Source organism: Myotis daubentonii, chromosome 5 (genome assembly GCF_963259705.1).
Source record: "Myotis daubentonii chromosome 5, mMyoDau2.1, whole genome shotgun sequence".
Taxonomy (NCBI): domain Eukaryota; kingdom Metazoa; phylum Chordata; class Mammalia; order Chiroptera; family Vespertilionidae; genus Myotis; species Myotis daubentonii.
The window spans coordinates 26314723-26341122 of record NC_081844.1 but is presented as its reverse complement, the minus strand read 5'-3'; the positions used below and the strand labels follow the sequence as shown (position 1 = coordinate 26341122).

Sequence of the window (26400 nt, the reverse complement as noted above, 5' to 3'; positions counted from 1 at the left end):
GACCTTAGAGTTGACTTGGAAAACATTGGGGGAAAAAAGCGATTAGAGATAGGAGTACCAGAGAGAAATGTCAAAAACGAACCACTGAGGACTTGGAATGCCATTCCAGAAAATTTTTTCTGTTTAAAAAACTTTGCAACAGCGTTACTCCCCATGTTTTCATCCACATACGCTTGTGAATCTCTGTTCTCAGTGATGAATTTTGTTAAGTCTCATAATAGGAGTAGCCTGACGGATGAAAGTAGTAGCTCGTGCATATCTCTGAAGGGCACGAAATATAAACCTGATGTAAAATCTCTGTCATCAGTGATGCAGCGGCAAAAGTCCCACTGATAATACCAAACGGAGTCATAAAGTTTTCTGTCGGACTATCAGTGTACATGTATACATTAAAGAATAAATGTATTTTTCATCATCATATACTGTGTTTTAGTCGCTCGAATGAATTTTATTATTTCTTCAAGGTTCTTCACATACGTACACCTTAAGAGATATCAAGTAGGCGTAACATGTTCTCAAAAAATTAGGGTTGGCACGCAGAAGAATTTTGAGTCAGAGATTTTGCTGGTTTTGGCAGGCACTCACAAAAAGGTTGCCCACCCCTGCCCTAAGGCATCCCTGATCCCTCAGCCTGTGCGCCTTTTTGCAAATCCGCACATCAGACTCCCGGTGTCAACAAAGATGAAAATGGAGCCAGATTCATTAGGTGCCTTTTCAGTGTGTGTGTTTGCAAGGAAGGACCACTGTTCCCTGGGGACTCTCAGCGCTGCCTCTCAGTGCAAACGTCCCTGGACAGGAGATCTGGCTGCTTTGGGCTCAGGCCTGTGCACCTCAGGCGCTAGGGGGCGATGTCGTGCGAAGTGTCTGTCCTTTTGGGAGCCGCGCGCCAGGTGGGTGGGGCTATTGGGGGTCAGGTGGGCGGGGCTATTGGGGGTCAGGTGGGTGGGGCTATTGGGGGTCAGGTGGGCGGGGCTATTGGGGGTCAGGTGGGTGGGGCTATTGGGGGTCAGGTGGGCGGGGCCATTGGGGGTCAGGTGGGTGGGGCTATTGGGGGTCAGGTGGGTGGGGCTATTGGGGTCAGGTGGGTGGGGCTATTGGGGGTCAGGTGGGTGGGGCTACCCTCTGCTACTAGGCGGAAGTTCCCTCACATCGCTTCTTCCTTGCACTTCCGCCATTGGTCTATCTGCGATCTGTGAGGTGGTGGGAGCTGCAGGCGGACTCGGGAGGCCCAGGAACCAGAAATGGTGAGTGTGCGGCCGGGCGCGGGGACGGGAGGAGGGGCGGGTGGAGCCGCCGTGGCGGGGCCTTCTCTCCACGGTCAGGTCCGGAGCCTGCGGACCCGAGGCCTCTCGGGCTCGCAGGGCGGGGGCCCAGCCGGGACCCGGGCGTCCAGTGTGTCCTCGCGGCTCCGCAGTCGGTGCGGTGACCACGTGGAGGGTCATTGGAGGCAATGGGGACTCGGTCTCCGCGGTTCGTTCATGGGAGTGTTATAATGTACCCCGCGAATCACAGAAGGACGCCTCAAGAAGTCTAATTAAAGAGTCACATTTATTGCAATCCGGGACTCCTAAGAGGCATTTTGCTCTCCCAAATCTCTAAGTGATAAGATGGCCGCAACACCAGATTTATATAGGCAAAAATCACAAAGGTATTGATTACTTCCCAGGGTTTGCAATGAGGAACCTAGTTCGCAAAAAAGCAGTTTACAGAAGCAGAATTAATCATGTTAATTATAGTTTTGGGTCTCCGGATCAGTGAATTGACAGGAACACATTATCTAGAGCCCTGGGGTCTTGAGACCACTGAGTTACCAGGAACACATTATCGAGTCTGGAGCCATCCAGGCAATTTAGAGTAATTGTGCTGTCCTGGTCTTGGGACCACTGAGTTGACAGGGAAACATTATCTGGAACCCTCAGGTCTTGGGATAATTGTGCTGTCCTGGTTCCCAGGTACAGAGGAATGTGCTTTCTAAAACCAGTAAGATCACAATCAATGGGATATTCACATTACAGTCAATAAGGTATTCAATCGAATGGGATGATTTATACAATTCAGAAAATCAAAATAACTTTTCTATTGTTAAGCCAAACAGCAGGGTTAGAGTTAAACTACAGTTTCTACCTGAGATGATTGCTACCATACTTCAGGAGGAGCTGTGGTCTGTGGGGTCCCCGGTCCCTCCTTTCTCCCCAGAAGGACCCCGTTTTCTCCTGAGTTTTGATGTTTGTGGAGCAGGCTCTCAAGTCCACCCCCAGCCCCCCAGGCCTAGCTCTGCAGCAAATGCCTGCATTTCCAGGCTCTCCCCTGAATCCTAACCGCCATCTTCCTTCTCTGAGTCACAGCGTCTTTATCAGCTATTTGTTTTGTGGTGCTTTTCAAACCGTTAAAAACAAAATTCAGCTGAGTAAGTTGGAAGGTTAACTGGCTTGATTCCCATTCACGAATTGGGCCTCATCCCATCTAGGAAATAGAATCTCAGAGCAGCTGTTCACGATGGAAGGCTTTTACAACTGGCAGAAAGGAAGTGGCTTTGAGAGGTAGAGGGGATTGCTTCAGGCAGGGTCACCCTTGCTTAGGGGAAGGAACAGCAGGAGTCTTTTAGACCAGTGGTCGGCAAACTTAGGCTCACGAGCCACATGCGGCTTTTGGCCCCTTGAGTGTGGCTCTTCCACAAAATGCCACATGTGGGTTCGCAGGTACAGTGTGATTGAAACTTGGTGGCCCACGTGCAGAAATCGGTTTTCGGCCTGGGCGAGTCTATTTTGAAGAAGTGGCGTTAGAAGAAGTGGGGGATGTTGGTCGGTGGGGTGACGGGAGACGCGTGCGATCCATGCACGCGTTGAGTGAGTGAGTCAGTCAGCAGTCTCATTGTGCAGTGGTCAGTGCTAGTGATAGACGAAACAAGTATACAAGACGAGTGTGGATGGGAGAGTTGGAAGGGGTCAACCTCAGCGAGCGTACCTCAATCAGATTGAGGACGTTTTTAGCAAAGGCCAGTTTAGGAGTACCCTAATTAAGTTAATGACAATATACCTACCTATATAGTTTAAGTTTAAAAAATTTGGCTCTCAAAAGAAATTTCAGTTTTTGTACTGTTGATATTTGGCTCTGTTGACTAATGAGTTTGCCAACCACTGATGTAGGGCATGTGAGGCCTGTGTGATTTAATCAGTTTCTTTTTAACATTTCTTTCTACCGACTTCTAATAACTTCCACGGACATTCTTACAACTTTCAGAAACATTCTTATAACTTTCAGAAATAACCACCTTTAGAAACCACCTTTTTCATTCAAAATGCATAACCATGCCTCATAACTTTCATTAAGTATTTCTACTCTTAATATTCTTTCTTTTTTAAAATTTTTTTTCAATCTTTAATGTCTTTATTGGTTAAGGTATTACATATGTGTCCTCATCCCCCCATTAAACACCCCCCCCCACACACACACACTCATGCTCTCATCCCCTTGTTGTCTGTGTCCATTGGTTGGGCTTATGTGCATGCATACCAGTCCTTTGATTGATCTCTCCCCTTACCCCCACCCTCCTTTATTTTTTTTCCGAGGTTTGACAGTCTGATCTCTGCTTCTCTGTCTCTGGATCTGTCCTATTCATCAGTTTATGTTGTTCATTATATTCCACATATGAGTGAGATCATGTGGTATTTATCTTTCTCTGACTGGCTTATTTCACTTAGCATAATGCTCTCCAGTTCTATCCATGCTGTTGCAAATGGCAAGAATTTATTCTTTTTTACCACAGCGTAGTATTCCATTGTGTAGATCAGTGATGGCGAACCTATGACACGCGTGCTCATTTTTTTGTTTGATTTTTCTTTGTTAAATGGCATTTAAATATATAAAATAAATATCAAAAATATAAATCTTTGTTTTACTATGGTTGCAAATATCAAAACATTTCTATATGTGACATGGCACCAGAGTTAAGTTAGGGTTTTTTAAAATGCTAACATGCCGAGCTCAAAAGGTTAGCCATCACTGGTGTAGATGTACCACAGTTTTTTAAAAAAAAACTCAGTTTATTTATTTTTATTTTTATATATTTTATTGGTTTTTTACAGAGAGGAAGGGAGAGGGCTAGAGAGTTAGAAACATCAATGAGAGAGAAACATCGATCAGCTGCCTCTTGCACATCCCCCAGTGGGGATGTGCCCGCAACCAAGGTACATGCCCTTGACCGGAATTAAACCTGGGACCCTTCAGTCCTCAGGCCGATGCTCTATCCATTGAGCCAAATCGGTTAGGGCTGTACCACAGTTTTTATTTTTTATTTTATCTATTTTTTAAATATATTTTATTGATTTTTTACAGAGAAGAAGGGAGAGGGATAGAGAATTAGAAACATCGATGAGAGAGAAACATCGATCAGCTGCCTTCTGCACGCCCCCCAGTGGGGATGTGCCTGCAACCAAAGTACATGCCCTTGACCGGAATCGAACCTGGGACCCTTGAGTTCGCAGGCCGACGCTCTGTCCACTGAACCAAACCGGTTCGGCTGTACCACAGTTTTTAAATCCACTCATCTGCTGATGGGCGCTTAGGCTGTTTCCAAATCTTAGCTATGGTGAATTGTGCTGCTATGAACATAGGGGTGCATATATCCTTTCTGATTGGTGTTTCTAACTTCTTGGGATATATTCCTAGAAGTGGGATAACTGGGTCAAATGGGAGTTCCATTTTTAAGTTTTTTGAGGAAACTCCATACTGTTCTCCACAGTGGCTGCACCAGTCTGCATTCCCACCAGCAGTGCAAAAGGGTTCCTTTTTCTCCGCATCCTCTCCAACACTTGCTTGTTGATTTGTTGATGATAGCCATTCTGACAGGTGTGAGATGATACGGCATTGTTGTTTTGATTTGCATCCTTTGTCGAATATTAATTGAGCATAGTGGTTTGGGTCAATTTCTGGGTTCTCTATTCTATTCCATTGATCCATATGTCTATTCTTGTGCCAGTACCAAGCTGTTTTAAGAACTGGCTTTGTAATACAGCTTGATATCTGGTATTGAGATCCCACCTACTTTGTTCTTCTTTCTCAGGATTGCTGCAGCTATTTGAGGTCTTTTTTTATTCCAGATGAATTTTTGGAACGTTCATTCTAGATCTGTGAAATATGCCATTGGTATTTTAATGGGGATTGCATTGAATCTATAGATTGCTTTGGATAGTATGGACATTTCGATGATGTTGATTCTACCAATCCATGAACACGGTATGTTCTTCCATCTGTTTATGTCTCCCTCTATTTCTTTTTCCAGTGTCCTGTAGTTTTTCACTTATAGGTCTTTTACCTCCTTAGTTAAGTTTATTCCTCATTAGTTAATTTTTTTGGTGCGATGGTAAATGGGATTGCTTTTTTAGTTTCTCTTTCTGTAAGTTCACTGTTGGTGTAAAGAAATGCCATAGATTTCTTGGCATTAATTTTGTATTTTGCTACATTTCCAAATTCATTTATTAAGTCTAATAATTTTTTGATGGAGTCTTTAGGGTTTTCTATGTATAGTATCATGTCATCTGCGAATAAGGACAGTTTTACTTCTTCATTTCCAATTTGGATGCCTTTTATTTCTTCTTCTTGTCTGATCGCAGTGGCTAGTACTTCCAGTACTATGTTGAACAGGAGTGGTGAGAGTGGGCATCCCTGTCTTGTTCCTGTTCTTAGCGGAAATGGTGTTAGTTTTTGTCCATTGGGTATGATGTTGACTGTGGCTTTGTCATATATGGCTTTTATTATGTTGAGGTATGATCCTTCTATTCCTACCTTGCTGAGAGTTTTTATCAAAAAAGGGTGTTGGATTTTGTCAAATGCTTTTTCTGTGTCAATTGATATGACTATGATTTTTAAATTTTATTATTTTTTTATTTTTTTTTTATTTTTTGACTGTGATTTTTATCTCTCAATTTGTTTATGTGATGTATCACGTTTATTGATTTGCAGATATTATACCATCCTTGCATCCCTGGGATAAATCCTACTTGGTCATGGTGTATGATCTTTTTGATGTATTGCTGGATCCAATTTGCTAGAATTTTTTTGTTGAGTATTTTGGCATCTATGTTCATGAGGGATATTGGCCTATAATTCTCTTTCATTGTGTTGTCTTTATCTGGTTTTGGTATTAGGGTGATGCTGGCTTCATAGAATGAGCTTGGAAGTGTTCCTTACTCTTGAATTTTTTGTAGTAGTCTGAGGAGGATAGGTTTTAGTTCTTCCTTGAATGTTTGGTAAAACTCCCCTGTGAAGCCGTCTGGTCCTGGGCTTTTGTTTGCTGGAAGCTTTTTGATGACTGCTTCAATTTCTTGCATAGTTATTGGCTTATTGAGATTTTTAGAATCTTCCTGATTGAGTTTTGGAAGGTTGTATTTTTCTAGGAATGTGTCCATTTCCTCTAGGTTGTCTAGTTTGTTGGAGTAGAGTTGTCCATAGAATTTTTTAATACTCCTTTGAATTTCTGTGGGGTCTGTTATCTCTCCTCTTTCATTTCTGATTTTGTTTATTTGGGTCCTCTCTCTTTGCTTCTTGGTGAGCCTGGCTAGAGGTTCACCAATCTTGTTTATTTTTTCAAAGAAACAGCTCTTGGTTTCATTGATCTTTTTTTTGGTCCCTATGTCATTTATTTCTGCTCTGATCTTTATTATCTCCTTCCTTCTGCTTATGCTGGGCTTTTCTTGTTGCTCTCTTTCTAATTCTTTGAGTTGTAGAGTTAGATGATTTACTGTCATTTTTAAAAATATATATATTTTATTGATTTTTTACAGATAGGAAGGGAGAGAGATAGAGTTAGAAACATCGATGAGAGAGAAACATCGATCAGCTGCCTCCTGCACATCTCCTACTGGGTACATGCCCTTGACCGGAATCGAACCTGGGACCCTTGAGTTCGCAGGCCGATGCTCTAGCCACTGAGCAAAACCTGTTTCGGCCATTTTTTCTTGTTTTTTGAGGTAGGCCAGTAGAGCTATAAACTTCCCTCTCAGGACTGTTTTCATTGTGTCCCATAGATTTTGGATTGTTGTGTTTTCATTATCATTAGTTCCCAGAATGTTTTTAATTTCTTCTTTGATCTCATTGGTAACCTAATCATTATTTAGTAGCATGCTATTCAGCTTCCAAATGTTTGAATTTTTTGGATTGTTTTTATTGTAGTTTATTTCTAATATTATGCCATTGCGGTCTGAGAAGATGCTTGGTATGATTTCAGTCTTCTTGAATTTGGGGAGACTTTGCTTGTAACCCAATATGTGGTCTATTTTTGAAAATGTCCCATGCGCACTTGAGAAGAACGTATATTCCGTGGCTTTTGGGTGAAATGTTCTGAAGATGTCAATTAAGTCCATCTGATCTAGTGAGTCATTTAAGATTGCTGTTTCTTTGCTGATTTTTTGTCTAGAGCAGTGGTTCTCAACCTTGGCTGCACATTAGAATCACCTGGGAATCTTTTTAAAATCCTGATTTCTAGGCCTCATCCTCCAGAAATTCTGTTTCTTTGTTATGGGGTGAGGCCACAACATTAGTAACAAAGAAACAGAATTTCCAGAGGATGAGGCCCTGAAATCAGGATTTTAAAAAGGTTCCCAGGTGATTCTAATGTGCAGCCAAGATTGAGAAACACTGGTCTAGAGGATTTATCCAGTGATGCCAGTGGTGTTTTTAAGTCCCCTACTATGATTGTATTGTTGTTGATCTCTCCCTCAATATCTTCCAGGAGTGTTTTTTATGAATTTGGGTGCTCCTGCTTTGGGTCCATATATGTTTATCTGGGTTATATCCTCTTGTTGTATCGATCCCTTTAGTATTAAGAAGTGGCCTTCCTTATCTCTTGTTATGGCCTTCACTTTGAGGTCTATTTTGTCAGATATAAGTATTGCTACCCCAGCTTTTTTTTTTCCTTTCCATTTGCGTGAAAGATCTTTTTCCATCCCTTCACTTTCAGTCTGTGTGAGTCCCTTGTTCTGAGGTGGGTCTCTTGTAGACAACATATATATGGGTAATGTCTTTTTATCCATTGAGCCACTCGATGTCTTTTGATTAGAGCATTTAGTTCATTTATGTTTAAAGTTATTATTGAAAGGTTCTTGTTTGTAGTCATTTCTATTTTTGTGCCTGTGTTCTTTCTTATCTTTTTATTTCTTCTTTTTACAGCATTCCCTTTAGCATTTCTTGCATTGCTGGCTTGGTAGTGATAAACTCCCTTAACCTTTTTTTGTCTGCGAAGCTCCTGATTTCCCCTTCAATTTTGATTGATAGGTCTTGCTGGATAGAGTATTCTTGGATTCAGTCCTTTGCTTTGCAACACTTTGTATACCTCCTTTCATTCCCTTCTAGCTTGATGTGTTTCTGTTGAGAAATCATTTGATAATCTGATGGGGGATCCTTTGTAGGTAACTCTCTGTCTCTCTCTTGCAGCCTTTAAGACTCTCTCTTTGTTGTGAACATTTGCCATTATTGTTTTGACGTGTCTTAGTGTGGGTCTTTTGGGATTCATCTTGTTTGAGACTCTGTACTTGTGTAACTTTTTTCTTCCCCATATCTGGGAAGTTTTCTGTCATTATTTCTTCAAATAGATTTTCTAATCCTTGCTGCTCTTCTTGTCCTTCTGGCAGCCCTATTATGCGTATGTTACTTTGTTTCATGCTGTCCCAAAGCTCCCTTAGGCTCTCTTCCTGCTTTTTAATTTTTTTCTCCAGTTGCTGTTCAGATTGAGCTTGTTTCTCTACCTTATCTTCTAACTCAATAATTCGGTCCTCTACTGTTGAAACCTTCCATGGTGTTTTTGATTGTAGCTATATCACTTTTCATTTCTTCCTGATTCTTCCATAGGTTGTTGATTTTCCATCCATCCAGTGAATGAATAGTACAACCATTACTCTGAATTCTTTATCTGTCATATTGTATGCTTCAATTTCACTAATTTCCTTTCTTGGCGACTCCTCATTTTCTTTCCTCTGGGGATTGTGTCGTCTCGCCATTCTGACTGTCACCAGAAAGTTCAAACGTCGAGTTACGTGGGCCTGGGCCGTGTGCAGTGGGAGCTTCGCACCACCCTAGTGTCACTGAAGAGTTCCGACACTAAGATGTGTGGTTGTCGTGGGTTAGTGGGAACCAGGCTCACTCAGAGTCAGTGTTACCAGCGCTCAGTGTGGCCTCGTGTGTGCACCTAGAATCAGGGACCCTGCCTGCACCGCGCTGAAACAGAGACACCCCCTGGCATGTGTTGAAAATCAGAGCCCCCTAGCGTTGCCAGGAGTCAGAGTTCCCCAAGAATCCAGTATCAGAGTCTCTGTTGCTTCTCGCGGCCTCATGCTGAGAATCAGGGTCCCTGTGTATGCAGGCACCAAGAATTGGAATCACTGGCTCTTAGTGTGAATGCACTAAGAATCAGGGATCCCAGGCACACGTGATAAGAAACAGAGTCAAGTCACTGGTGCTTAGTGCTGCCTCCCGCCCAGAGAATCGGGGTCCTGGTCAGCTTGGGGGACTGGGTTGCACAGTAGCACTGTGTTGGCAGGAGGTTCACTCCTGTGCTGCAGAAAGCAGACTTCAGTGTGCACTTGCCCAGAATTGAAGTCAGGTGGCACTGCCACCTTGCATGGGCTTCGGGTTTTGTCACCCAATTGCATTGTGGGGAACAGAATCCCAGTGTCCGCAGGCTCCCAGGCTTAAATTCCTGTAGCGGCACTGCGCCCCTGTGAGGGGCCAGACTATCTGTTACTATGGTGCTGCCCCTGAGCCTGCGGGGAGGGGCATGGGCTCTGTTACTCACAGAAATCTGCCGTCGGAATGTCTGGATTCTTGGTGTCTGTGGGTCTGTAGCTGTGGTCGCAGGTCTCTGAACCCAGTGGCTGCAGGGTCCTGGTTTGCATCTGAGACCAGACTGGGTGGTGCTGAGGCCAGGATCCTAGTCTCAAGCAGCTCTGTTTCTCAAGATGGCGTGGTCTCTGTGCTTGCACTGGCTGCCCAAGAGTGTCCGTGCTAAGAGTGGGGCTCCGCCATCTAAGACTGCCCAGTTTGGCAGTCCCTTGGAAGACCTGCGGAATCTAACTGTCCCTAGCTCATACACACACACCACACACGTCCACACACTCCTCTATCGCTCCCTTGCTCTCTCACACTCCCTCCCTACCTTCCTGCCGGTCGCCATCTTCTCCACATTACATCTAATATTCTTTCTTTCTGTCACACCTTCAGCAACTTGTACAGACCTTTTCTTTCTTGTTTTTTTCTTTAAAATGCACGACCATGCCTATGCCTTCTCTTAGGAACCTTAATTTTCCAATGATAACCAAAAAGTAAACAGCCAGCATTTGTTAGATTAACATTTATGAACACACTTTAAGTGCACTTTTACCTTCAAGAAAATATACCTTCAACAAAGTACAAGAAACTTTGTGTAATAAAAGCTAAGAGCATGTGAATAAAACATGTCTAGCAATCAATGTTTCAGTTTTTTATGTTATTTTAAAATATTTAGATATTTATCATTTAACCCAGCAATACTTCAAAGTCTTTAAGTATGACTACTGGGGATGTGCCTGCAACCCAGGTACATGCCCTTGACCGGAATCGAACCTGGGACCCTTCAGTCCGCAGGCCGACACTCCATCCGCTGAGCCAAACCGGTTAGGGCAACATTTTAAAATATTATATTTTAAAGTTACCCTACTAAATATTCTGATGTAGTTTAAGAAGCACTCAGCAACCTCATTCTGCCAGGCTCAGGGACATTCTCCCCGCTTAAAAATAAAAGCCTCCACTCCTTCCTTCCTTCCTTCCTTTCTTCTTTCTTTTCTTTCTTCTTCTTTCCTTCCTTCCTTCCTTCCTTCCTCCCTCCCTCCCTCCCTCCCTCCCTCCCTCCCTCCCTCCCTCCCTTCCTTCCTTCCTTCCCTCCCTCCCTCCCTCCCTCCCTCCCTCCCTCCCTCCCTCCCTCCCTCCCTCCCTCCCTTTTTACCTCAGGTGGGAAAGATAATGGTTTGTTAATCATAGGCCGGCTTGGATTTAGCTGGCCTTTGTTTAAACTTCCCTGGGTTGTAACCTTCATACATTTTACATTTTCAAATTAGTTTTAGAATCTTAACATTTTAGCACAGCACAGGAAAATCATGAATCAGAGAAAGGCAAATTAAAATTACAATACAGACATGTAGACAGAAATCTCACTAACTAAGAGTTTCTGGTGGCCTGGGAAGAAGAGAAAGAATTCTTGGCAGCTGCTTGGAAATTCCTTCAATTCATTCTATAAGGTTTTTCCCACTACAAGTAGCTTGAGCCTCCAGTAAAGTGAAATATGAAGTCGCTTTCACTTTTGGCCATAATAGCAGGCGGCTTCAAGCAAAACATTTCTCATTATCTGAGTCATCCCGCTCACGGTGACGCTTGTCCCTCTCCACCTCAAACTCTATCTCCTGCTCATAATTAGGAGGTAAAACTTTATCAGGTGGCTCTTGACTGTGGTCACAGGAGCAATGGGAAGAGGAAGAGGTGGTGCAGAAGTGGCAGGTGGTGTTTTTAGAGATTCACACTCTACTATAGGCTGTAAAATCATGGCCACACCCTGTTTAGACATCCTTAAATTCTTCTGCGCTGGATCAAGGCAATCATGAATTAGAGACCATAGTGTGAATGTAGGAATAGGAATCTTCTCTGTACCTTCTGCTGTGTATTGGTCACGCAACTGCTTTCCAGCATTTTTCCAGGTTTGAAAGTTGATGGTTCCCTCAGCAGGAACCCAAGGACAAGTTTCATTAACAAAATTTAAGAAGTCAAGAATTTGACTATGCTTACCAGAGCATCCTTGAGCTTTGACCATAGTTTGAAGCATTTGAGAGTAGAGATCCCTTTCCTGAGACCCTGAATTTCCCATGTTTTACACCCAGCTATTTCAATCTGTTACTTACCTTACTTCTTGAGTTTGTTGCGTGTCCACTCCTCGGAGCCATCCCCTCACCTGACGTTTAAGAGTTTCCCTGTATTCAGGTCCCTGTTCAGGCACCACATATGAGTGTTCTCTCATAGCTGCAGCCAGTACGGCTAGAGAGTGGACGAGTCCTGAGTAGGGGTGACTGGGAATTGAGAAAAAGAGACAAACACAGGGGTAGTAGGGAAAGCTGAGACCAGGTGGGACACTGTTCTCGGATGGAGAGACAGTGACCCAGAGCTAGTGCAGTGTGTTTGTTATATACAGCATGATACCAGAAAGTTTTACTACAGTGTAAAACAAAGGAAATTATGTGAAATCATGCTTAAAGATCAAGCTGCAATATTCATTCTTGTGGAGTCTCATAATCGTCAGGCCTGACTGGACCCTGATAATTGCATCTGCACCTGGCACCTGGCACCTGGCTGAACCTAGATAATTACACCTGCCCCCTGGCACCTGAGCTAAAGGTCAGGACTGATGACATCCCTGCCTTTGGCAAGGTATGTCTGTAGGACAGTGATGGCGAACCTATGACACGCGTGTCAGAGGTGACATGCGAACTCATTTTTTTGGTTGATTTTTCTTTGTTAAATGGCATTTAAATATATAAAATAAATATAAAAAATATAAGTCTTTGTTTTACTATGGTTGCAAATATAAAAAAACTTCTATATGTGACACGGCACTAGAGTTAAGTTAGGGTTTTTCAAAATGCTGACATGCCGAGCTCAAAAGGTTCGCCATCACTGCTCTAGGACATGGCTTTGCTGATGCTGCTGGACTCAGACGTCCACCCACAGCTCAGGCACTCTGTACAATAGTCATTAAAACTTTATGCAGATATGACAGTATGCTTCATGGACTGCTATATCAAATGGTGGTTATAATGGAGATGAGTCTTCTCACAAGGAATCGATAGGCTTAAAATAGGAGTATTTTTTTTTAAATATATTTTATTGATTTTTTACAGAGAGGGAGGGAGAGAGAGAGAGAGAGTTAGAAACATCGATGGGAGAGAAACATCGATCAGCTGCCTCCTGCACATCTCCCACTGGGGATGTGCCTGCAACCCAGGTACATGCCCTTGACCAGAATCGAACCTGGGACCCCTCAGTCCGCAGGCTGATGCTCTATTCACTGAGCCAAACCGGTTTCGGCAAAATAGGAGTATTTTAATTTATGAATATAGAAGTTGTTCAAGGTGCTCTTTACCCTGACACTAGAGAACAATGAAGACTTGAAGTGATCACAATAAAATCATATCAATAAATTCCATGTGTTCATGAGGAAGTGAGTGTGGCAAATAAATAATAGTCTTATAATCAAGTCATAGATTGAATGTTGGGCGCCACGTGTCCTATGTGAACGTCTTATGAATTATGTATAGATTCCCCAGTGCTGTCTGTCTCACCCATGGTCCTATATGCGTATGTGGGATGCTTTAGGACTTGGTGGCCTTTGAGGATGTTAATGTGGAGTTCACCATGGAGGAGTGGGCTTTCCTGGATCCGACCCAGAAGAAACTCTACGCAGATGTGATGCTGGAAACCTTCTGGAACCTGGCATCAGTAGGTAGTTATCACAAATTCTTTTTTTAAATAATATTTTTATTTATTTTAGAGAGGAAGGAGAGGGAGAGAATGAGAGAAATATCAGTGATGAAAGAGAATAATGATTGGCTACCTCTTGTGCCCCTCACACTGGGGATCTAGCCTGAAAACTAGTCCTACTGGGATTTGACCTGTGACCCCCCATTTCATAGGTTGACCATCAACCACAGTGTGACTCTGCCCTGCAACAATTTATTACTTATTTAGTCAATTAGAAAACTAGTGTTGCTTGCTCATCAATGCTGTTTCAAGAACTAAAATATGGGAAGGGAATATATCCTATATAATAAAGAGGTAATATGCAAATTGGCCATCACTCCAACACAGAAGATGGCCGCCTCCATGTGGTCAAAGGTGGCCGCCCCTATGTGGACATAAGATGGCCACCACCAGATGGCTGGCAGGGGAGTGCAGTTTGGGCTGATCAGGCCTGCAGGGGAGGTCAGTTGGGGGAGACCAGGACAGCAGGGGTATGCAGTTGGGAGTAATTAGGCCTGCAGGGGAGGGCAGTTAGGGGTGACCAGGCCATTGGGAAGGCACTTAGGGGCAATCAGGCTCATAGGGGATGGCAGTCAGGGGCGACCAGGCTGACAAGGGAGGGAAGTTAGGGGTGACTAGGCCAGCAGGGGATAGCAGTTGGGGGTGACCAGGTCTGCAGGGGAGGGCAGTTGGGGGCAACCAGGCTGGCAGAGGAGCAGTTAGGTATCGATCAGGCTGGCAGGGGAGTGGTTAGGCGGTGATTAGGCTGGCAGGCAGAAGCGGTTAGGGGTTATCAGGCAGGAAGGCTGGTGAGCAGTTGGGAGCCAGCAGTCCTGGATTGTGAGACAGATGTCCCAGATTGGAGAGGGTGCAGGCTGGGCTGTGGGACACAACCCCACCACCCCCCGTGCACGAATTTGATGCACTGGGCCTCTAGTTGGTAAATAAATTAGGAATGATCACAGCTCATTGTGTACCTACAACTTAACCATTTCTTATATTCTTTAATACTTTATAATGCTTTTTCTAGCATGTATTTTAGAAGAAAAATGTGAAGGTCCTGACAGTGAAGATCAGTATGAAAATCATGGTATGAGTCTTAGGTGAGTCGCATTGACATGAGAAAGCATTAAGAGCATCTTTTTTTAAATAGGTTTTTATATACAGTGGGGCCTTGACTTACGAGTTTAATTCATTCCAAGACAGAGCTCGTTAAGGAGCTCATTAACTCAAATTACTCTATCAACTCAATGCAAAAAATCGGCCAAGAGACAGCTGGTATCTCAAAAAACTTGTTAGTCGGGACACTCGTAAGTCAAGGCCCCACTGTATTTATTTATATATTTAATATGTTTTTATTTATTTCAGAGATGTAGTTAGAGGGAGAAAGAGAGACAAACATCAATGACGAGAGATAATTATTCATGGCTGCCTCCTGTACACCCCACATTCAAAATTAAGCCCAGAACCTGGGCATGTGCCCTGACCGGAAATCCAACTGTGACCTCCTGGTTCAGAGGTCAGTGCTCAACCCCTGAACCACACCAGTGGTTCGAAAATATGTTTTTATTAATTTTAATGTATGGAGGTGAGGGGGAGAGATAGAAAGATTGAATGGCTGCCTCCTGCATGCCCTGTACTGGGGTTAATAAGTCTGCAGTCTAGCCTTGGTTTCTTTTGGGGAATTGAACTTGTAACCCCCTGGTGGGTGGGTTCATGCTCTACCACTTAGCCACAAAACAATCTTAAAAACAGGTAATCCAATTATATCATCCTAGTTTGAAATTTATTGAATCTTAGAATAATCTCATCAAAATGTTTTTTTCTGAAGTATGACCTAATGTTTATTGTATAAAAAATAATTACACTTGGAAACAATATACAGAAGTACCATCAATGAATATAAGTGTTTTCATAATATCTATGACCTAGACTATTTCAGAGGTTTTAGGATATCCACTTTTAAAAATCAGAATGTACAGAAACCTGGCACTTTCCTTAAAAACAGTAAAAATGTCATTGTCATACTACTAATAAATATTAAATTGTTAAGAGAGTATTAATAATATGTTTCTAATTTTTACAGCAGTCATATGGAAGAGAGACGTTGTACAAGGAAGGATGAAAGTCAATACAGAGAAAACTTAAGACAGGTACCAAATCATAATGAGAAGAAGGCAACTCCTACTGAGATAAAGCAACCTAAATCCAGGTTGTGTAGGCAAATCTTCATGCGTTATTTATCCTTGAATAACCACCTGAGCTCTCACATTGGACTCAAACTACACCTGTGTCAGGAATATGAAGAAAACCCTTTTAATTGTAAGGAATCTACGAAAGCTTTCAAGCATCACCAACATATTCAAAGCCATGAAGGCAGACCCAGTGGGAAAGCTTTCCACTATTCAGATTCCCTTAGAAATCATGAAAAAATGCATATTCCTAGGAAACCGAATCAGTGTAAGCAATATGGGAAAGTCTTTATTTGTCTCAGTTACTTTAAACTTCACAAAAACACTCATAGCAGAGAGAAACCATATCAAAGTAAGCAACGTGGCAAAGTTTTCAGTTCGCCTAAGTACTCTGGAGAAAATGAGAGAGCACACACTGCAGAAAAGCCCTATCAATGTCAGAAATCTGGGAAAGCTTTCAGTTCCACTTGTCTAAGAAATCATGAAAGAACACATACAGGCGAGAAACCTTATGAATATAAGGAATGTGAGGAAGCCTTCATTTCTCCCAGCTCTCTTGGAACACATAAAAGAATTCATGACAGAAAGAAGCCTCATGAATGTAAGGAATGTGGTAAAATTTTCTCTTATCCAAGTGACCTCCGATATCATGAAAGAACTCATACTAAGGAAAAACCCTATCAATGTGACCATTGTGATAAAGCTTTCTCTTATCGAAGTTCCCTCCGACATCATGAAAGAACTCATGAGGAAAAACCCTATGAATGTAAGCAATGTGGGAAATCTTTCAGACATTCCACTTTTCTTAGATATCATGAAAGAATGCACACTGGGGAGAAACCCTATGAATGTAAGCAGTGTGGGAAAGCCTTCAGTTCTCTCAGCTCTCTTGCAAAACATGAAAAAAATCATGATGGAAATAAGCCTCATGAATGTAAGGAATGTGGTAAAACTTTCTCTTATCCAAGTGACCTCCGATATCATGAAAGAATTCATAATAAGGAAAAACCATATAAATGTGACCATTGTGATAAAGCTTTCTCTTATCGAAGTTCCCTCCGACATCATGAAAGAACTCATAATAAGGAAAAACCCTATGAATGTAAGCAATGTGGGAAAGCCTTCAGTTTTCTCACCTCTCTTGGAAAACATGAAAAAAATCATGATGGAAAGAAACCTCATGAATGTAAGGAATGTGGTAAAACTTTCTCTTATCCAAGTGACCTCCGATATCATGAAAGAATTCATAATAAGGAAAAAACCCTATGAATCTAAGGAATGTGGTAAAGCTTTATCTTATCCAAGTTCCGTCCAATATCATGAAAGAACTCATAATAAGGAAAAACCCTATTAATGTAAGCCATAGGGGAAACCCTTTATTCATCCGAGTTACCTTAAAATCCACAAAAACACTTATAGTGGGGAGAAGTCATAATGAATGAAAGAACTCATAAGTGCTATATGTAAAGATTGTAGAAAAGCCTTTGATCATCCTATTTTTTTTTCTTTTTTTAACCCTCACCTGAGGACATTTTTCCTTTGAGAGTGGAAATTAGAGAAAAAGAGCAATATTGATGTGAGAGAAACACATCAATTGGTTGCCTCCTGCACACACTTAGACATGAAAGCACACACAGTGGAGAAAAGCTCTATGAATGTAAGGGATGCGGTAAAGCTTTTCGTTTATCCAAAACTCTTAGAAAGCATGGAAGAACACATACTGTGGAAAAACCTTATGATGTAAGCAATGTGGGAGAACCTTCAGCTTTGTTACACATCTTGGAAGACATTATTGAAGACATGATGGAAAGAAGCCTAATGAGCTGGCCTCGCCTGGAGCACGGCATTGCAGGAGGAGGCACTAGGGTGGGGGGGTGTCCTGTCCAGCCGGCTTCTGCCTTATTTTCTCAGGTGTGCTCCAGGGTGGGCTGCTGGGTGGTGGCTACTGAGGTGCCAGAGCCCATAGAGGTGCCCAGCCCACATGCAGAGCACATCTGCTCCCGGAACTGAGTGCTTCACCTGACGTGCACCTGGCTTCACAGTCCTGGCTCTGTGTGCATCCAGCTGGGGCACATGGGGCAAATCTCCCCTTCTTGCAGGTCTCCTGCCTCAGCTCTGAAGGGCTGTGGTACCTGGAGCACTGCAACAGGCAGGCCAGCCGCCAGCATCCCATTGACAGACCTGTGGCTATCATCACCGGGAAACCGACTTTTTTTGTGTTGTTAATGTTATTTTTTTATTAAATCTTTATTGTTCAGATTATTACATTTGTTCCTTCCCCCCCCCCGCGCCATAACTCCCCTCCAACCAGTTCCCACCCCACCCTCCGCCCTCACTCCCCACCCACTGTCCTCTTCCATAGGTGCACGATTTTAGTCCAGTCTCTTCCTGCATCCCCCTCACCCCTTTCCCCCCCAAGAATAGCCAGTCCACTCCCTTTCTATGCCCCTGATTCTATTATAATCACCAGTTCATTCTGTTCATAAGATTATTTATTCACTTGATTTTCAGATTCTCTTATTGATAGCTGTGTATTTGTTGTTCATAATTTGTATCTTTATCTTTTTCTTCTTCTTCCTCTTCTTAAAGGATACCTTTCAGCATTTCATATAATACTGGTTTGGTGGTGATGAACTCCTTTAGCTTTATCTTATCTGTGAAGCTCTTCATCTGACCTTCAGTTCTGAATGATAGCTTTGCTGGATAAAGTAATCTTGGTTGTAGGTTCTTGGCATTCATCACTTTGAATATTTCTTGCCATTCCCTTCTGGCCTGCAAAGTTTCTGTTGAGAAATCAGCTGACAGTCATATGGGTACTCCCTTGTAGGTAACTGACTGTCTTTCTCTTGCTGTTTTTAAGATTCTCTCTTTGTCTTTTGCTCTTGGCATTTTAATTATAATGTGTCTTGGTGTGGTCCTCTTTGGATTCCTTTTGTTTGGGGTTCTCTGCGTTTCCTGGACTTGTAAGTCTATTTCTTTCACCAGGTGGGGGAAGTTTTCTGTCATTTCTTCAAATAGGTTTTCAATGTCTTGCTCTCTCTCTTCTTCTGGCACCCCTATAATTCAGATGTTGGTACGCTTGAGGCCCTCCCAGAGGCTCCTTACACTATCTTCGTATTTTTGGATTCTTTTTTCATTTTGCTTTTCTGGTTGGGTGTTTTTTGCTTCTTCGTATTTCAAATCGTTGACTTGATTCTTGCAATTCTCTAGTCTGTTGTTGGGAGTCGGTATAATATTCTTTATTTCAGTCAGTGTATGCTTAATTTCTAGTTGGTCCTTTATCACAGAGGGTCTCATTAGATTTCTTGTAGATCTCATTAAGTTTATCGGCAGTTTCTAGAAAATTCTTGAAAAACCTTAAAAGTGTGGTTTTGAACTCTATATCCAGTAGTTTGCTTTCCTCCATTTCTGTCATTTGTGACCTGTTTCTTTGTCTCCGCATTTTATATGCTTCCCTGTGTTGATAAAGTCGTTTTCTGTGCTAAGTGTCCTCTAGGGCCCAGTGGCTCAGCCTCCCCAATTACCTGAGGAGGACACTCTTGGTGCACCCCCTTGTGGTCTTTGTGCACAGTCTTGTTGTAGTTAAGCCTTGATTGTTGTAGGTATCACTGGGAGGAATTGACCTCCAGGCCAATTGGCTGTGAGAATCAGCTGTGTCTGCAGTGGGAGAACTTCTGTGCTGGACACACCCCTCTGGGGCAAGACTTGCTTCAATGGGGCTTTGGTGCTCACTGAGTCTGCCCCCTGAGTGTGTCCTTTATGGTTCCACGGAGCTGCAAACTGGATGGTCCCACTCTGACCTCTGGGTTTCCTGGCTCCTGGATCTCTAGGGAGGTGCTAATCTAGCCTTTGCCTGAGGCTACCCAGCAAAAGCCTCCCTGCAGGGCTTGGGCAGGGCGGGTCCCACGGGATCAACAGGGCGGGGCTAGCAGTTATGGCTGCTCTCAGTCCTACCCTCAGAGGCTCTGCTTCTCAATGTCCCGGTAATCTATGCAACCCCCTCGGAGAGAAAGCTGCCCTCGAGTTCCTGTTGTGCCCAGATTTCAAAGTTCCCACGACCCCCAGGGAGCCAGTCAGTCCGATGCAAAAGCAAAGAGTCCTTTATTATGCAAGCCGGCCTGCGCTCCCCGTTCACCAGACCCACCGACACAGCGGAAAGTCCAGTGGCCAAGAGAGAGAGGCCTGATGGGACAGGGGGTTTTAAAGGGGGGTGGAGTGAGGGCACTGTGGGCCCCGCCGATTGGCCAGGCGCGAGTCGGTACAGGATGTGGTCATAGTGATGGCGTGCACTTCCCTTGATCATCATTGGTTAATCCAGAGAAATCCTGGGTGTGGCTAGCAGCGGCTTCTTCCCGTGAGGAAGCACATGGCACCATCCCAAAATGGAGGACCCAAGGCAAGATGGAGGGCGTACATGGCTCTGTCCCAAGATGGAGGACCCAAGGCAAGATGGAGGGCGCAGTCCTTGTCCGGCTCCTGCTGCTGCCGCTCGAACTCGCCACAAGGCAGGATGGCCCTCCCGCACAGCACCCGCAGCTGGCCTGCGGGCAGACCGGGACTCCAGCGCGTCTGGGCGGCACAGGCCCAGCAAACGGGGTGCGGCCGGTGGAGCGGCCCAGCTCTGGAGGAGCGGCATCCGCTCGGAGCAGGCCAGGCCCATGGGGCCGGTGCACCTCAGCATGGCGGCCTCCCCGAGCCAGGGCACGCGCCCCACTCCGCTGCCGCCGCCGCTGCCGCACTGGGCCCGGTCCGGAGGGCAGCGGGCGGGTGGCAGCCCGCGCCGGGCTCCTGCCATGGGCCGGGGAGCCAATGCCCCCCCCCCATGGGGCCTGGCGGCCGGCCCACGCAGGCCCCGGCCCCCCCGACCGGGCCCCGAGGGCCGCATGGACCCCCGGCCCCAGCGCAGGCAAGCGGGGAGCCGACCACGGGGGAAGGGAGGAAAGAGCCAGGCGGTGAGGCCTTCCGCTCCTATGACCTCCCCCGTGGTCGGTCGCCGCCCGGCCCCACCCCTCGGCCCGCCGCCGGCCACCACGCAGCTGGTCCGGACACTCGCTCCGGGGAGGCCAGGCCCTACGGCGGGCGCGGAGGGATCTCAGAGCCGGGCGGTCAGACTCCTCCCCCCGCACCGCCCGGAGAGGTGGGTGGTGCACCTTTCATTCCGACCGATGCTAGACAGTCCGGCTTCTCCCGTATGAGTCTGGGTCCCTAGAGACTCACCCGGAACTGGAGCTCAGAGCCTGAGACTCCCTCCTGATTGAAAACGACAACCTCGCCCTCAGCCACCAGCCCTCTCCGCATGCACCTCCGCACCTTAGCATTTTACTTTCGTGCTGCACCTCCTCTGAGTCTCGGCATGCTTTTCTCTTTCCTTCTAATTGTAGATTTTCCCCTCAGCCAGCCTTCCTGTGGTTCTGCATGATGTCCGTTCCGTCTTTTAGTGTATTTTTGAAGTGGTTGTTCAAGGCAGCAAACTCTGGTGTTTACCTATGCCTCCATCTTGGTTTCTAGGAAACCAACTTTGGAGAAAAACAATGGGTTGTTTTAAATTTAGGCAGGCATGGTAGGAATGAAAGAATTTTTGAGTCTCCTTCCTTAGATGGTTCCAAAGCAGATTACTAGAATACAGTGCCCTATTTTACAGTGTATGGAGCAATAGCATAATTGCAAAAAATCTTTTCTTAAAAATATTGCAACATTTTTAGTGGATTTAACTGAGTTACCCTGATGGCACAAAATAAAATGAGTGACCATGAAAAATGCAAAGTTGAGAGATATTAAAAACTCATTTTGATTAATAAATTAACGGAAATATTGTGATTTTATCACTGAATGAGGTCCATCAGGCAAGACTTGAAACACAATTCCAGCCCTGTGAGGGCTTAGATGGTAAATAGTTACCATGGAGCCCTAGCTGGTTTGGCTCTGGATGGAGCATTGGCATGTGGACTAAAGGATCCCAGGTCCAATTCCAGCCAAGAGCACATGCCTGCGTTGCAGGCTTGATCCCCTGCCTAGTAGTGGACTTGCAGGAGGCAGCCCATGAATGATTCTCTCTCATCATTGATGTTCCTATCTCTCTCCCTCTCTGAAATCAATTAAAAAATATATTTAAAAAATTACCATTGTTCAGTTAATCTTGAGTAAATAATGATGAAACAATTCCTAATATGACTAAAAATTTCTCCTTTTTTACCTGGAAGTAAATTTGAGACTCATATTTAAAGACAATGTGGCCCTGGCCAGGTTGGCTCAGAGGGTACCAGGTTTAATTCTGGTCAAGGGCACATGCCTGGGTTGTGGGCTCCAGTTGGGGTCGTGCAGAAGGCAGCAAATCACTAATTCTCATTATTGATTTTCTATCTGTCCCTCTCCCTTCATCTCTGAAATCAGTAAACATATTTTTTAAAAGCATATCTCTGAGAGAACGAAATATGCTTTAGACAATTTGATTGTTTCTAAATTTTTAAGTGTGGCATTCATCAACTGACAATATATGGAAATAAAATGAATAAGTAAATTGAGAGACAAAAATGCATGCAGTAAATTGTTCTTTTTTTATTATTTTTTTTCTTAAAACCTACTTCATTGATGCTAAGCTATCCCATAGTTCTTGGATCTGTAGCAACAGTTACATAGCTAAATCACTTTCAATCTGAGCAAGTTGCCTGCTTTGGTATTTTATGGATATGAATTCTACCATTCAGTAAAAAACTAAAAATGATCTGCCATGCCATAGGCCCAGACACTTCAATGACTTCAAAAATGTGAAGGCTTTTTAGTGGAGGTTAATAGTTTGCAAGCAGTGAAACCAACTCTGGCTAATGTAAGGAAGGCAGGCATTTCTTTGAAATGGGACAGATGAACACAGGCCTCTGAAAGGACCCAGTAGGGGCAGCTCAAGTCCTGTCAGGGTTGGCCCTGGAATTGATCTGCATTAACCAGGGTCTCCCTTGGCTTTACTGCCCACAGAGTTGAATTGCCCAGATCCCTTTAGTTCCATGACCAACCCAAGGCCCGAGGAGGGTGCAGAGTGTTGAAAGATGTTCCCATTGAGACTTAATGCAGAGGTAGATGGTGGGTCCCCAACGAAAATAGAGTTATTGTCACAAAAGAAGAGAGGAGATATGGTGTGGGCAAAAACAGGAGATATGTTCTACAGGTAGGAAATGGAATTATTTGTATTTGGAAGGCATCTGCCCTTTCACTTGCAGATGTGAATTAGAAAATGATGGGGTTCTATTCATATGAATTTATTATATTTCCTGTCAGATCCCTTAGATAGTGTATTTGATACAGACATTATGTATTTATTGAACATCAAATGGGAGATAGAAGACAGTATATTGTAGGCCCAAGCCCTTCAATGTAGTCATACAAAATAAGACAAGGTAGCATGAGAAATATTGCAACTAAATATTAAGGGTATTATGTTTCATAGGAGTTTTAAAGTAGAAAGAAAACACTTTTCTGGATAAGTTTTACAGAGAACAAGTTTTGTTTGGCTGGGATCCTGAAAGATGAGTTGAATTCTAAAAAGAAATGAGTCTATTTGTGGGGCACTCCAGAAAACTCATTCAGGCCAGAAGAAGAGCATGAAAGGGAAGTCGTGGAAGATAGATAAACAGCCATTCCACGTCAGTCAGCCCAGTGCACTATACTGCCTTACTTAGTAGGTCTTTGAATGTGGAATTGTACTTGGAAAATGCGGTTATATTAGCACTGAGTTTCTTTTCAAGAGCCTTTTCTTCATCAGCTAATCTTGAAAGGTCTGCTTCTTGATCATGTTCTAAAAACTGCCTCAGGTGCTCAAATTCAGAGAGCAATTCCAGCCTTTGGTTTTCCACCTTCTCTCTCAGTTCTAAGAGTTTTGTTTATTTTTTGCTTTGAATGCTTATTAATTTCTGAACATCTGCCACCTCTGCTTCTTCAGGGGCTCAATGTAACTGCTGAGCCTTTGCCTATGATGAGAGGCAGCCCCCTCCATGGGCCTCTCCTGGTGTCAGGGGGCTGAGTGCACAGGTGACACAACAGCTCTAGGTATTTCTCTCAGAAGCGGGTCAGGACCTTGTTGTACTTGTCCCACAAGCACTTCTCTTCCTGCCTCTTCTTGCCCCTGGTGGTCTGAAGGAGCTTGTTGATGTCCACCATCCTTCCAACCTGGCTGCTCCTCACATGCCTCTCTTCGCGTGGATGATGGCACACAGGGCAAGGGACCTGTCCTGTAGATCAGCCCAGGGCAGCTGGATGCAGGAGTGATAGACATTTTGCCCACTTTCAATGGTGACAGGGCCTCTCAGGTCATCCAGTCAGATGGGATAGTTGATTTCTTCTAGGAGTCCTGCCAGAGCTTCTTCAACTGCCAGTGGGCCCTGAATGAGGGGCTGGACTGAGGTGGGTTTCTTCAGGAAGCTGGGCTCTGCACTGAGAAGTTGATGCCCTGGAAATCTCAGTCCTCACTTTTCTGGTGGCCTATGAGTCCTGCTAGTCTCCTGACCTTTGAATTCCAGCTGCCAAGAGAAGCCCATTTCCCTACCTGCAGCCAGTCACAGCTCAGCTGGACAACTGCTCCTCCAGATTTGGAAGGTCAAAGAAAATGAAGGCAGCTAAGCAGCTTCTTGGTCAGAAAAACAGTCCTTACCTGAAATCATTAGTTGCTGTTTCTGAGAAAATATTTCTTCCTTCAATCCCTGAGTTTACTTCAAACAGATTTCTCTCTCCTAACCCCAATCTTCCATTCTCATGCTTTTGTCATCAAGCCCATCTACTTCCACCCACTGGGCACCACCATCCATGAAACCCAACTACTATCCATTCACCCACCTGGGGCTATGGAAAGGGCACCGGTTCTGGGACAGAGGGATGGACCACACCCATATTACAATGCAGCCTTGGTCACCTATGCATGTAGCCTGAAATAATTTATTTTACATCCTGAAGGGGTTCAGAACGTGCCACCTCACAATATTCCATTGAAACTCGAACGTTGGACTGGAATGTGTGGTGTTTTTCTGGACAGCATGATTCCCAGGTCCTTGTCCAGGTGGAGTCCAAAAATGAAACCATGGACAACAGATGGGATAGTAAAGGATGGAAATTTATTGAGCAACAAGCACAGACTCCCATGTGGGGAGGGGAGAGAATCCCACTATGTCCTTTTTTTCTACGGCTTATAAAGGCTGTATTTCTTTGTGCCTTGATATCCCCTCTGATTGGTCACTATCCCCTCTGACTTGTCACTGTAGCCACCCCAGAGCTCAAACCGCATGTGAGGTACCTGAGGTTCTCCTTTTCTCCCTTATTGTTTTCCTAGTCCCTTTGGGCTTTCCTCTCCCCTCTCTGAAGGAGGGGCTCCCTTCCCTTTATTCTGTAAGTGTATTTCTTCTGCAGCTCTGGGCTCCCTTATACTATGGCAATGTGTTCCTTCTGGCAGCTCCCTTATTCTGTGAATGTATACTTATTGCAGCCCAGTGCTTTCCCTATGGAACCCTTCATTTTAAAAAATTTCCTAAACCTGTATCATTTAATATCATCAACAACACGGTGACCCAGGTTTTCTGCCAGGAAGGGTGGTGGAGAGTCCGGAGGACCAGCAGGAATGGCGCGCCGATTCTAAATACTCAGCGACCTAACAGAACCAGGACCCGACACATAATTCCCGCTCATGAATCCCACCAGCACAGCCTTCCAGGGAGGGAGGGTCTGCTGTGATTCCCAGAAATGTAACTATGGGCGCAGGTTGATGAAACCGGCCCTCCCGTTTGCCCCCCCCCCCCGCCCCCTCAGGCACCTGAGTAGTTGCTCAGGAAGGGAAACGTGCCCACTCTCCGCAGGAGCCTTCCGTCTGGGGGCGCGGGAGACATCCTGAGCCAAAACCTGCTGCCGTGAGGAGAGATGCACTGGACGTGGGGTTAACGCTGTTGAAAGTGACCGGACTGCGAGAGCGCACATTAAAAAGCAGAAGAGCGATTAAATAATAAATAAAAGTGTCTCCAAACTTACCCAGACGTGGGGGGTGGGTGGGGGGTGGAGCACAGGCCTCCAGGGTGGGGGGTGATGGAGGGGGCCGTCTGAGGTGGGGCTGGCCAGGTGCTGAGCTGGAGAAAACAGCAGCTGCAGGCTGCCCTAGGGAACTGCTGAGCCCCAGGGGAGGAAACAGGGCTCAGGGAGGGATGGAGGGACTCTGAGCCCTGACAGGGATGCCTGTGGTCCAAGCCCTTCCCTGGGTCCGAGGGAACCAGGGCCCCTGTCACTGACCGAGGTCTGTCCCTCATGCGGGCTTTGGTGGGCAGAGCTGAGAAGACAGGCATCGCTGCCCAGGGTGGGACCTCCGCTTCTCACCCTCTGCTCCTCCAGCAATGCCTGCCGCTTCCTGGGGTCCCGGTCTCCCTGGCTGTGCTGAGAGCTGGACATGGAGGGTCTGGGGGTGATGCGATGGGCAGTGCAACTGGTCCTGGCATCTTGGGTCCAGGTGTTTTAGTTGGTGCACAGTAAGCCCTCTATTTATTGGACTCGATTTAATGGACATTGGTTTTTTTAAATAATATGTAATTTTTAAATTGATTTCAGAGAGGGAGAGAGAGATAGAAACATCAAAAATGAGAATCATTGATCAGCTGCTTCCTGCAGTCCCCCTACTGGGGATCGAGCTGCAATACTGGCGTGTGCCCTTGACCGGAAT

At 44.8% G+C, this 26400-nt stretch overlaps 2 protein-coding genes across 4 annotated transcripts in view; both read left to right on the top strand.

The window, feature by feature from the left end:
• The first annotated feature begins 1139 nt into the window (after nucleotides 1-1139).
• Nucleotides 1140-26400, top strand: part of LOC132235006 (zinc finger protein 14-like) — a 30777-nt gene continuing 5516 nt past the window's right edge. The window contains exons 1-3 of one of the 3 annotated variants that reach the window (XM_059696698.1): nucleotides 1140-1244; nucleotides 13387-13509; nucleotides 14561-14633. In XM_059696698.1, coding sequence (XP_059552681.1) covers nucleotides 14623-14633 — 11 coding nt within the window. In that variant the 5' untranslated portion in view covers nucleotides 1140-1244; nucleotides 13387-13509; nucleotides 14561-14622. Of the gene's footprint in view, nucleotides 1245-13386; nucleotides 13514-14560; nucleotides 14634-26400 lie in introns of all 3 variants that reach the window. The other 2 variants (XM_059696697.1, XM_059696700.1) reach the window with 2 other exon arrangements.
• LOC132235007 (zinc finger protein 709-like) lies at nucleotides 15621-17925 on the top strand. Its single transcript, XM_059696701.1, has one exon. The coding sequence runs from the start codon at nucleotides 15624-15626 to the stop codon at nucleotides 16989-16991; it is 1368 nt and encodes a 455-aa protein (XP_059552684.1). The 5' UTR covers nucleotides 15621-15623; the 3' UTR covers nucleotides 16992-17925.